At 38.8% G+C, this 13,296-nt stretch overlaps 1 protein-coding gene across 4 annotated transcripts in view; it reads left to right on the forward strand.

Annotated features, from left to right (window-relative positions):
• Jarid2 (jumonji and AT-rich interaction domain containing 2) overlaps positions 1–13,296 on the forward strand; it is a 188,735-nt gene that overhangs the window by 116,862 nt on the left and 58,577 nt on the right. For all 4 annotated transcript variants that reach the window (XM_027410455.2, XM_035442940.1, XM_027410454.2 and 1 more), the window contains one exon: positions 366–507. In XM_027410455.2, coding sequence (XP_027266256.1) covers positions 366–507 — 142 coding nt within the window. The remainder of the gene's footprint in view (positions 1–365; positions 508–13,296) is intronic.

A 13,296-nucleotide genomic window follows, 5' to 3' on the forward strand; every position in this document is an offset into this window, starting at 1 on the left:
AGGTTTTTTATCCTAGCATTTAACAGACTGAGGTAGGATGATCATGCATTCAGGCCAGAGTAGGCTGCATATTGAGACCTGTCTTCCATACTACAACCATCTCCTGTGTGTCGTGTGTGTCAACACCCCTCCACCCCCTCATGCACAGATATAATTACATCTTGAATTTCCTCTGTTATTTGTTTCCTGTTAGGCCTTAAACTTTCTTATAGAATGAGGCTTAATTTTTCTTTACCCTTTCTAAAGGGTTATATGTACTTATAAGTTTTTGTTGGTCCTTGTTTGCTACTGCACAATATTGACTGTGGAAAAATGCTGCTCCTGATAAAATGTATTTAAGTGTTTGTCCTTTTTCTCACCTGTAGGGCTCCTTGGTAATGACCAGTCTAAGGCCTTAGGACCCGCATCAGAGCAGTCAGAGAATGAGAAGGACGATGCATCCCAAGTGTCCTCTACTAGCAACGATGTTAGTTCTTCAGATTTTGAAGAAGGGCCGTCGAGGAAAAGGTTTGTACCCAAGGATGAAAGTATTTGTGAATTCCTCATGAAAGAGGGGCTGTAAATTTGTTTGCCACATGGGAGCAAGTGTCTATTCACAATCAACTGGTTTTCACAGAGTCAGAACTGAGATTTTCTAAGTGGTAGTAGTAAACAAAGGATGGGTGTTGGCACATGCTTTAATCCTAGCACTTGGGAGGCAGAGGCAGTCAGAGCTCTGTGAGTTTGAGGCCATCCTCGTCTACAGAGCGAGTGCCAGGACAGGATCCAAAGCTATACTGAGAAACCCTGTCTTGAATCCCCAATCCCAAAACAAAACAAAACAAAACAAAAACAAAACAAAACAAACAAAAAAAACACAGACACACACATACCACCACAAAAACAAAGATATTATGGTCTGGATGAATTTGTTCCTGCCATAAGAATTTACCTGAGTGATATTTTCACTTAAATAGTTGTGTTTATTCTTATAGGAGAAGTTCTGAAATAAATGTTGGCTATGTTGTTGCCAATTGTGAAGGAGAGTTTTGTTTCCCCCCAAATATTATAGACTTAGTGTGGTATTATTGAAAGGTATTGTTCATGTCATAAAACTAGAAATTACTGGGTATAATCTTAATATGTGTCTGCTTTTAACCAAACTGTAGAATCATTTCTTCAAACATAACACTTATTTGTAATTGATTTTCCTACATAATTTAAGAGAGTTCAGTAAGGACTATAGCTGTTTCAAGATTAATGGGTCTTGTTGGTATTCACCTTGTTCATTAAATTTTCAGTTTGCATTTGATATCTTTATGACTATAAGATTAAAAGGAAAAAATTCTCTTAGTTTGAGCTTTTTGGTTGATTCATCTTACATTATAATTACCCTTTGGAGTGAATTTAGATGTCTATATGTAAGCAAATACAATGAAAGATGAGGGGAAAGTAAGTTAGCCGTGTGCTTTGTATTATACTTAATAGTTCTTGAGCCCGAAAGTTGAGATGCACAGCTCAAATTCTTAGTTTGCCTTTCTTCTCCCTGGTGTCTAATAGCATGTGTCTGTTGACTTCTGTCCTTGTTTCTCACTTAAGTTGTTATTTGATTTGTTAGTATAGTGAGCATGAACAGAAGAGGAGTCTGTAGGTATGAAGACTCAAGGAGTGTCTCAATGATGAGCCTGTTACTATATTCCGTAAGAGAACCATCCCTAGATTTTTAAGGCTGGGGTCAAACAAAGCAGTCTGTTCAGTAAGTACACTCTAATTTGTGACATTTCCTGTGTCTTCTACCATGGGTGGTGCGCATGTCTTTGGCCTCAGCCTTCAACCTCCATTCTGAGTCCCTGGTTTTCTAAGTCATGGGAACTGCTGTGAGTGTGACTGACCATCTGCACTGCCCAGTGTCAGGAGGTCTCACTCTCTGGATGGCGGTGCTGCCGCAGCCTTCTTTTTTATAACTGAATTTATAGGACAGCAGAAAAAGCAAACAACTGCAAATCATCTTTGCTGTTCTGTCTAATGTCTTTCTTACTGAATTACGAATTGATTGTAGGGTACTACAGAGATGGCTCAGTAGAAAAGAGCACTGTTGCTCTTGCATAGGACCTGTGTTTGATTCCCAGCACTCACATAGTAGCTTACAACAACCTGTAATTACAGTTGTAGGAGATCTGATTTATGCATGTGGAAATTTCATACATTCAGGAGAAATAATTCGTACACGTAAAATCAAGTTGGTTTTTTAAAAATTAAAACAAAAGATGTCAGTGTAGCTGAAGGAAATACAAGGGGAAAAGTAGAATTCATTATGTATCTTTTTGAGCTAAAGTCAAACTACTAGTATAACTTATTAGTTTTACTTGTGTCTTATGGTTGGATAGGTGACACTGAGTTTTCTTCACCATTTTTAAGCAAAGATTTTAAATTTGAAATTAATTTATGTATGTGTATTGCTGTGTGTGTGTACACATGACTGGAGGTGCCTGCAGAAACCAGAGTTGTTGGATCCCTCTGGAGCTGGAGGCCATCTGTTGTTACAAATTTATGTCTCCCTAACTCTTGAGCTATCTATGTAGCCCCAATAATAGAGTTTGATGCTGGTGTGAGATGCCCTTCCTCATTTACTTAGAGCTTCAGGTTTATAGACTCGAATCAGTAGTCTCATTAGGGCAATGCCATGGGATAATTCAGGAGGTTTAACATAAGTAGTATATATATTTTTAATTGTTTTACAATTTGAAGAAATACTTTGCTTTGTCTTGTTCCCTATTTAGTGGGGTGAATTTGAATTTTTCTTTTTTTCTTTTTTTTAAAGCACAACAGATGACCTGAATTGGAATTTCTGTAGATTGCTCAGTGTGGTATTTACTATGGTCCTAAAGATTAACCTTAATGTGCATATATCACCTCATGTGTATTTTACTTTTCCAATAAAAAAATTGGGTGTGTATCTCTGAAGATGAAGCATCAAGCCTAGAGTATATATCTAATTGGTTGGTTCTATGCTACAGATAAATGCATTGGGTGGATTGCAGGGAAGGTTGCTTTTCTCTGCTATTCTTATAGATAGTAGGAAGCATGTGTGAAGATTCCATTTGCATTGTAATTGATATTTAGAACTTGTGGGACAAAAGACTCAATCCTAAAGTCCAAAGCCATGATTTCTATATCTTGGTTAACCCAATTGCTAGCATGATCTGAACTGGCAATTGGTAGCTAGTGTTCTTTTACCATTGAGTTACTCCTGCGAATATGGCGGATTATTTATTCCCCTTTGTCTGTTAGATGGGAGAAGAAAGAAGTAAAAGAACAGTGAGGTTTTGCTGTTAATATCATCATAATAGAATCTATATGCATTGAAGACATCTTTTATTCTGACCTTAACTGGGCTGATTGTTTTCCATCCAAGGAGATCATGTTTTTCGACCTACTTCTTTTTAACAAGCTTTTTTTTTTTTTTTCTTTAAGTTAAAATATGCTTGTGTTCACAAAATGCTCTTCTCTGGACATCATGTTAAGCTGTATTTGCTCAATATACTTGTGCCATGGTTGTTCCCTGACATATTTAGAAGACAGAAAACAGTAGAATTGATAGCTCTTTATGACAGAGCTGACCTGCTGTAGGGATTAGATACTTGCCATACATGAAGCCTGAGGTGTGGAACTTCAATTTGGGTAGAGTCCCCGGTTTATAATGCCCAAATCCCTGACAGGAAGATAGTCTTCCCAAGTAAGTCATGCCTTTTGTGCATGGTAACACGTTGTTTTAGATTATTCAGTTCATTTAAAGATTCCTGGATTTGTGTAAATTCAGGATTGAATCCAGTTTAGCTTTCTGGATATTAATACCTGTGAGCATTCTCCAGTACAGTGCTAAGTTGTATTGCTGTTATAGTTGAGATATAACTTGAAATAGTTACAAAACACTTCCTTATTTCTAGATTTGGAAAGAAGATGGCACCAAGTACATGGGAGTTCTGTTCCACAGCATGCACTAGATTGAGTGTTTTTTGGTTTTTCGAGACAGGGTTTCTCTGTGTAGCTTTTGGAGCCTATCCTGGCACTCACTTTGGAGACAAGGCTGGCCTCAAACTCACAGAGATCTGCCTGCCTCTGCCTCTTGAGTGCTGGGATTAAAGAACCATAATTGAATTGAATTGAACTTTTCAGCATCTCTTTGCCAAACATGTTGCCAATATTGTTTGTTATTGTTATTAATAGTACTGTTTAAGGCATTAACGGTTACTAGTGCCCTACAACAAATAAACACACCTTTAATCCCAGCACTAGGGAAGCAGAGGCAGGTGGGTGGATCTTTGTGACTTCGAGGCCAGCCTGTTCTACTAAGCTAGTGCCAGGATAGGATCCAGAGAAACCCTGTCTGAAAAACCAAACAACAACAGCAACAACAACAACAACAACAAAAAAAACACATTCCTTTTACTAGTTGAATTAGATTTTTGCTTTAGCTAACCAGGATATTCCAAATTCTGTTACAAATGTAAACAGTACTTTACAAACAAATTCTATACTGGCTTAAAAATAGAAATGTGACATCTTTGGTAAGATCATTGTGGAAGTAAATACTGATGTATTTAGTTCTTTTTTGTTGTGTCGTGTTTCCCTGAGTGCTTGTCCATTTTGTTTTGTTTTTTGAGACAGTGTCTGTGTTATGTGATGCTGGCTGGCCTGCAGCTTACTATTACTATGTAAAGCAGGCTGGTTTAGAACTCACAGAGACGTAACTGCTTCTCTCTCCCCAGTGCTGGGATTAAAGGTGTGTACAACACTGCCCTGTGTAGTTAGCACTTTAAATTTATGTGCCTGGTTGGCATTACTTATGCTTTGATCTCTTGGCTGTAGATCTAAATGCCCTGGTATCATTTCTTTTTACTGGAAAATTCTTTTTAAGATTTCTAATTTGCTGGTGATGGATGACATTTTTAGGCTTTATAAGCATGAACTGTTGTGCATATGTTATAAGTAGCAGCACCTCCTTATCTGAATGTCACTTTTGTTTTCTATAGAATGCCATATTAAAAGTGATTCTGTAGCAGCATACCATTGATGATGTTTCTGTTTCTTAGTTTGCACAGGTCCTGAAAAAGAATCTGCTGTCATTCTCCAGACTAGGAGCTGCTTTTTTTTTTCTTTCTTGTTTCTTTATTTATTTATTAGGTATACAACATTTTGCTTCCATGTATGTCTGCACATCATAAGAGTGCACCAGATCTCATAATGGATGGTTGTGAGCCACCATGTGGTTGCTGGGAATTAAACTCAGGACCTTTGGAAGAGCAGTCAGTGCTCTTAACCTCTGAGTCATCTCTCCAGCCCCAAATGGAACATTTTTTGTTCGTTCGTTTGTTTTTTGGTTTTTCGAGACAGGGTTTCTCTGTGTAGCTTTTGGAGCCTATCCTGGCACTCACTCTGGAGACCAGGCTGGCCTCAAACTCACAGAGATCCGCCTGCCTCTGCCTCCCGAGTGCTGGGATTAAAGGCGTGCGCCACCAATGCCCAGCTTAGGAGCTGCTTTTACAGTTAGTAATTTTTACTTAGCAGTCGGTGTAGGTTCAGGCTTAGAGATAAAATTTGCGTTATTTTCTTGCTTCTTGCCCTTGCTGTTAGTTGGGCTTATTATTACTGTTAATCTCTGCTTCTACAAAGGAGCCATAAAATGTCTGTGTGTGGATTCCCACATGCATCTTCACTTGGAAACTTGATTGCACACAGTGTTGGAAATTGCCTTTCCTCACTGAGCCTTTACCTTTTCCAGTCTTGTTATTTCACTTTAAAGAACCATCAATTTTATTTACTTGTGAGATGGGTGGGGACAAGAGTCTTATTGTATATCTCTGCTGGCTTAGAACTGATTGTCAACTTGGAGATTTTGCCAGGCCCTTAGTTTTTCCTCTCTTGTTCTATCCTGGAAACTAATTTTCTTTAAAATGAATAAGTTGGGACTGGATAATTCAGTAGAGAGTTCAAATCCTCAGGATACATAATAAAAGCTTTGTTGTAGCAAACATCTGTAATCCTGTTGCTGGTATAGATGCAGAGACACTAGAATCTCCAGGAGGTTGGGTTCCTCTTAGCTTGGCATATGCAGTGGAGAAACAGTAACGAAAGACAAGTCTCCATTCAAACAATGTTGAATGTGTACCCATACTTTCACACATGAACAGGCATCACACATGGCATGCACATTTCACCACTGCTAAGCTGCTTCAGTCATCTCAAGTGGGCTTTTAGTTCCTATATACAGACAGAAAGTAAATCCTGATTCTGTACTCTTATCTTAAAACATGTACTCCTTATGTGAGAATCACCCAACAAGTAGAAGAATCACTCAACAAGCAGATAAAAAGTTCAGTGTTGGCCCTTTATCATAGCCCAACCATCAGGTTTTCATTTAGTTTAATGAGAAATAATATTTCAACATTAACGTGTTTGGCTCACAAGTAGTAAATCATTCCTCAATAAAGCATATGAGTATTAGATATGCTTATGTCTTTGAAGTTATAAATAAAACCATGTCTAAAAGAGGCTTTTCATTGACAAGATGGTATGGTACTAATTAATAAAGCCAGTTAATTCCTTGGAGACATCTGTATTATTTTTATCACTCATACTTTACAGCTGCATTAACAAGATGCAAACCTAGCATTCAAACTGTACCATGTAACTTTTCAAATCTTGTGTCAAATATAGGCTGTATTATTGAAGATACTTTTCTAGCCAAAAATGAAAAAAAAAAAAAGAAAGAAAATATGATAGCCATCGTCTTTTTCTTTTCTTTATTGGTCCCTCATAAACCAACAGTAGACAAAAGAAAGACCTTCAGCTTATTTCATGCAAAACACATGAGTTTCTGAAAGCCCTGGTGGAATCCTCTGTTTTTAGTGTTTTATATCTTCATGTGTAAGAGAAAGGCTCCTCTTGAGGTCTGAGAACCTAGAGAACAATTCTCCCAGCTGGTCTTAGTGGTTCTCTTTGGTATATTTGTGATAATGCTGATTTCACTAGGTTGTTTCTCCACAGAAATATTTGTCTTCATTTTCAACAGTGACATAAATATGTTTCTGGCTAGAGGGCAAGAATAAAGGTACAGGCTGCTTTATTCCATAGTGCCTGCTAGTCCTGCTTTGGGAGACAAGTATGTATTGTTGGAGTATGTATGCCTCATCTCAGGCTTAAATCTTTTCCTAGGGAACATACAAAGGCCCTAGTGAGTCTCAAGTGCACAATACAGAACAGGCGAGAACTTTTGGTTTGTTTCTGCAGTGGAGTGTGTATGCTCTGCCTCCTGGAGGGTTGACCATGTTGTTTACAAGGATTCCATAGCTAGATTTTTCCCTGGGCATCTTTGCTCAGACCTCAGTCCTGTGTTGTCACCACACCTCCAAGTCATAGCCAACAGTCTCACAGATGATATGAACCCATCTCTCTCCTTTTCTGGCTTCTTATTTTTAGCTGCCTGGCAGTTGATTGCTCATAAGTGTTTTTTGTTTTGTTTTGGGGGATGGTTGGGATTGTGTTATGGAAATCTTTTCCATTGTTCCAGTGCATTGAAGTAGATGCTGAACCCTTAAGCGTCTTTCTCACAAGTCATTGCCTTCTTTGTTCTGCATAGGCAGGCTTTGTCAAGTCTTAAGGTGTAGCTCCGGCTTCTGTCAAGGGAAAGAAAATGGATGGAGATCCAGGATGTTTTCTGTGGGGATCATGGTGCAAGATGGTGGTGTTTAAACACCCCCCCCCCCCACACCACCACCACCAAAGGCTCATACTTTGCAATGCTTAGTCACTGGAGAGTGGAACTCTTTGGTAGGATTAGAAGAATTAGGATGTTTAGCCTTGTTGGTGGGGGCTTTGAGGTTTCAAAAGTCCATGCCAGGCTCATTCCCACCCAATCAAAATGTAGCGCTCAAACAAGAACTTTTTCAACACCGTGTCTGCCATGCTCCTCACCACGATGATAATGGACTTGGAAATTTTTATTATAAGAATTGCTGCAGTTAGCCGAGTACATATAGGCAGGTGGGTCTCTGAATTCAATGTCAGTCTGGTCTGCAAAGCAAGTTCCACACATAGCTAGGAATGTTACATGGAGGGGGACGCATGCGCCCTCCCCCCAAGAACTGCCCCATCATTGCGTCTCCTTCCCAACAATTATTCATAAGATGTATGGTGCATTTAATTTGTTAGTGAAGCAATGTGAGATTAGTTATGCCTGGGTGAATAACCAAAGGCAACCAGGGACTTGGAGCTGAATTTATGATACTAATTGTATGGCACATGGAATGTAAGTCCTCTATACCTTATTTTGCTTTCAGCCAAAGCAAAATGTTGGTACTCAGATAAAGATGACAGTAATGGGAACTGTCTCTGTTCTTTACTTTGGCTGAATGCCTGAGTCTTTTCCTGGATGAGAAATCTAAACTGTAGGCCTTGTGGACCTTAGTCATTTATGTTTTTCCCTTTTCTTTTCTTGGTGCCATGGTTGAGAAGTAATGGGAATGGCTGCTGTCTTTTTGCAGCTTCTCTGACCTTGGGTGGACTTTTACTTGTTCTCTCAGAGTTCTCCACCTTTGGGGAGCTTTTTGCTACTCCACCCTTCCCAGTTTCTACCTCCAGTGCTATCACCTTAGCTCAGTGGTTCTTAACCTTCCTAATGCTGTGACCCTTTAATATGGTTCCTCATGTTGTAGTGACCCCCCCCCATTATTTCCTTGCTATTTCATAACTGTAATTTTGCTGTTACAAATGGTAATGTAAATATAAGTAGTAATGTAAATCTGCAGAAGAGTTTGTAGAAGAAGTAAAATGAGGTCGTAGCAAAACATTCTGTCCTGTGGGGGCCCTCAGAATTTACACAATTCCCTGGTTTAAGCTGTAGTTTGAGCTATCAATTAGTCTTTATTTCCATCCAGGCTAAGATGTTCTCAGAGGCAGTAATAGTGTTTGAATATAGAGCTACCTTGTCATCTGTTGGAGAAAACAGATCCTAGACAGAGTTCTTGTGATTAATTTATTTAAGATATATTAAAATTATTGCCAATAATGGGGGCTGGTGTGGAATATCCTTCTGTAGGCCGAGAATATGTGTTTCTTTCATTGGTTGATGAATAAAGCTGTTTTGGTCAATGGACAAGCAAAATTTAGCTAGGTAGGCAATCTAAACAAAGATACAGAGAGAAGGAAGGAGACCATATGTAGTGGCTGAAGGAGTAACATGCCAGAGCATCACCAGTAAGCCATAGCTTCATGGCAATACATAGATTAATAGTAATGGCTTAATTTATAAGTGAGAGCTAGCCAATAAAAAACCCGAGCTAATGGCCAAACAATTGTAACTGTATTAAGTGTCAGAGTGGTTATATCATAATTGGCTTTGGGGGCCCGATGGAAGGAGAGAAAACTGGTTCAGTGGGACTAAAAAAGACAGAAGAGTCTCACCTCTACAGGGGGCACATGCTTCTGCATGACTGTGAAGGACACTGTGTAATTCTGTAATTTTAGTTCTTTTCTTTCACCTTTACAAGGTCTCTAGGGAACCAACTCAGGTTGTCAACCAGTGGGGTCAAGTGCAGTTGCCCTCTGAGTCGTCTTTTCTGCTGTGAATTTCTTTTTAAAATTATTTTTATTTTGTGTGCTTGTATGTACATGTGTGGAAGAACAGAGTGCATATGTAGTAAATCAGAGGATGGTTTCTCCTTTTGTCAGAGATTGAATTTAGGCTTGTTGGGCAAGTAGTGCCTTTTATACTCTGAGCCATGATGTAAGCCAAGAGATTTAATTTGAACTGGAAAATCTCCTAATGTATTCTCCCAAATTAACTGGGGTTACAGATGTGTTCCATCATACCCAGCTTTAATTTTCCATTTTTAAGCATCTGTATGTGTCTTGAAGAAAAAGTATGTGGTCATGTATGGTGGCATAGCCCTGTATTCAGAGCCTTAAGAGGCTAAGGGAGGAGCATCTACAATTCTAGGGCACCTTGGGTCATATAGCAAACCTTGGCCAGCACCTTTCTAGAGTCCATTTTGAGTGAAACTATGGTTTTCTTTACACTAGAACTTTTCCTTTCTGCTAAATGTAGGGCTTTGGGTAGAGATGTTCGTAGTGATATCTTGTTTAACAAATAGTTTGCTTGAAGATCAGAGACCATAGAGGTCTGGAAGTCTGTACAGACAGGCAGGAAATGATATTGTTGGGCTGAGAGAGGAATGGCAGGAGGAGACAGGAGCTCACTCTGTTCGGCTGCAAAAGTTGAGTAGGTTAGGCTGTGGTTTTCCCCTTTGGTCTCTCTTTAAGAATTTTCCCCTGTGTCTGACTCTGGGCTCTCCTATTAGAACTCGTGTTACAGATGCCTCTATAGGGTTATCATAATGTCCTTGTTTATACCCATATTAAACATGGATGGTAGGGGATGCAAAATTAACATACAGCAACAGTTTTTATTTAGTTACTGACAATGAGAAATTTTTAGTCACTTATTAGAATGCATAATTAACTGTATAATTTCCCTGAAGCCCTAGTAAACACAACTTCTATTTCTTTTGTTTATTTAAGGAAAATAATCAGAACTTCTGAAGCAATTATTTATTACTGCTGAGGCCATTTCCTTTTTGTTACTTAAGAGATCAGATTGCAAGGATACCAATTCCACCTCACATGAAAGCGGGGTCTAGCATGCTTTGTGGTTTCCATGGAGACTGCTGGGTATCAGTTTCTTCCTGTCTTCTCTTTTACGGCTCTTTTAAATATGAACTGATGTCACATGCTTTTGTTCTCCTTTACATACCTCCACCAGACAAATCTAAATATTATCTTTACATCTCTGAATAGATTGGCCATCCTGGAAAATGTTTATCAGTCTTCTCATCTTCCATGCTGAAAATTAGATTGAACAGATTTATGTTCAGATGAAAGACACTGGTTATGGATTTGTAAGGGTTTGGAGGTAACCAGGATTGTGAAGGAGGTGTCAGCCATAAGTGTCACTTGTGAGTCATATGGGTGTGCTCATGTGGGGTTTGTTAGACATGCTGGTGTGTTTTTTTTTTTTTTTTTTTTTTTTTTTTTGCTTGCAGAATGTTATGTGGTACCTTGCATGGCTGCTAATTTCAATTAATAGCAATACAACTTAGTGTTCAAAATGAGATGGTGAGTGTTCTTTGATATTCTTTCCCTTCCCCCTCCCACAACAAGTGAAGGGAACAACCAGAATGACTTGTTTTCTGTAGGGTTTGGCTTATTCCTGTCATTTGAAATTCAAAGAGGAGATAGATGTAGTAGATGGTATGTGTACCCCTCCCCCAACCTCCAATCTTTATGATAATGCCAGACAAGACTGTTTTCTCCTTTGCTTTAGGCTCATAGGCTTTGTTTGCAAAGTAGAGTATTCATTGATTTCTTTCCTTAATACATTTGCCTTGATAGTTTAAAGCTCATTTCACTGGGTTGATTTAAGTTGATATCTATCACCCGTGCTTGGCTTTACTCCTGTGTTTGTGACAGCAGGAGTGTGGGCATGGCTGTGCCCCTTTGACATCCAGGCTTTCAGAGTGTGGCTCCTAACTCCTGAACAGATGGGATAGTCTTTGTTTATCTTTGTATCTCCAGTGCCTGTTAAGAGTATCTGGTGTGTGATAAACATTGGTATTTTGAGAATAATCAAATTCTACGGGGAGCTAAATAAAGTACAAGAAGAGAAAATGTTGTAAAGGAGTCATCTTATTTCAGAAGCACATGATCCCACTTAACAACAGTTCAGATCTTTGCCAGTCTATCAAATTGAGAGGTGTGTGTAGATATGTAATCCTCACCTGTTTCTGTGTTGAGTAAGTTGCTGGTATTCTGCCCACCTCCACCTCTGACTTTCTGGTAACACTATATTCTCACAAGTTAAAACTTTGCAACTGTCAGTATAGACATCTGCTAAGGTAGATCTTGTAAATTAATTTTATTCCTAGAGTACATCTGACTTGACATAACATAGAGAGTTCCTTTTCTATCCAGCTTCACAGTGGTGTCTATCCTCCTCAAAGCAAAGCATGAGTCCAGAGACTTGTCTGCATCCATCTTTACTTAGTGATGTCAAGAGAACTTGCCATCTTCTCCTCTGGTGGTCTCATTGATTTTTCCTATAACACTAATGAAAGGTGGACATCATCCGTTTTCTTGTTTCTTTGTTTCACTAACCTATTTTCCTTTTCAAGGTCTAGAAATCATTTTAATATTTGCCAGTTGCCCCGCCTGCCTGCTTGCCTGCCTTCTCCTCTCCTCAAACATGTAATTGTTTTTCTTCTACCTTTGCCTATACAGGGCTAGAATTAAAGGTGTGCACCATCAGGCCCGCTGCCTAATTGTATTTTGAATTTATTTATTTGTTTGTTGTATAGACCCCAGCTGGCCTTGAACTCTGAGGTTGTCTGCCTTTGCTAGAATTAAAGGCATCTGCTGTCACTGCCCAGTTTGAGTTAGTTTTTAAAGAAAGTTTCTGTAAAACTTAAATATCATAAAGATTGCTACTTATGAAGCTAACCTTACATAGAATAAATCTGTTAATTCTTGCCACTCTCACTTAAAACATAGAATATACATATTTTACAAGTAAACACAGTTCTTACTAATGATGACAGAGTTTCAAATGTATATGTAAATAGAAGAAGGCTTTACTCTATTAAGTGACTTAACACATAATAGTATTTTAAAACTTACCCAAAGCAAGCACTGCCTAGGTCTGCTGTCTTGATGGCATAGCTTCATCAGTCCATTTGCAATTGCTGAATGCTCTTGGTGTCAGTAGACTCCCATGTTCTTTAAGGAGGTGAAACTTTTCATCAGTGCCTATTTTAATCCTGTATAGATGATGGACCTCCTGGAGCATTTGTTCCAGTACGTTTTCTTGTATAGTTTTTGAGAACTTTTGGTAAGTGGTCACTTGTGTCTGATTTTTCATGATCCAGGTCCATCTTGAGTTCTCTATGGTTATTATCAGTATCTGGTGAACCTATTGCCTTGTACTTTGTTGCTCTCCAACTTGATACTGTATTGGATAAGATTCTAAATAACATATTTTCAGAGCCATTCTTTTTTCTATAGTATAATTATGTCTGGTCCAGCGACTTGTCTGGTCCTTGCTTGAAAGGACAATTGAGAGAAATAGACAAGAAACAGAAGATAGAGTCCGGAGAGCATCCAGTGAATAATGTCATCAGCCCCAAGTTTATCACTCAAAGTTCTTATTTATATACCCCAGTCAAAATGTGTGTGTGTGGAGAGGCAAAAATCCCCTTAATACCCAGA

This window comes from Cricetulus griseus, chromosome 3 (assembly GCF_003668045.3).
Source record: "Cricetulus griseus strain 17A/GY chromosome 3, alternate assembly CriGri-PICRH-1.0, whole genome shotgun sequence".
Taxonomy (NCBI): domain Eukaryota; kingdom Metazoa; phylum Chordata; class Mammalia; order Rodentia; family Cricetidae; genus Cricetulus; species Cricetulus griseus.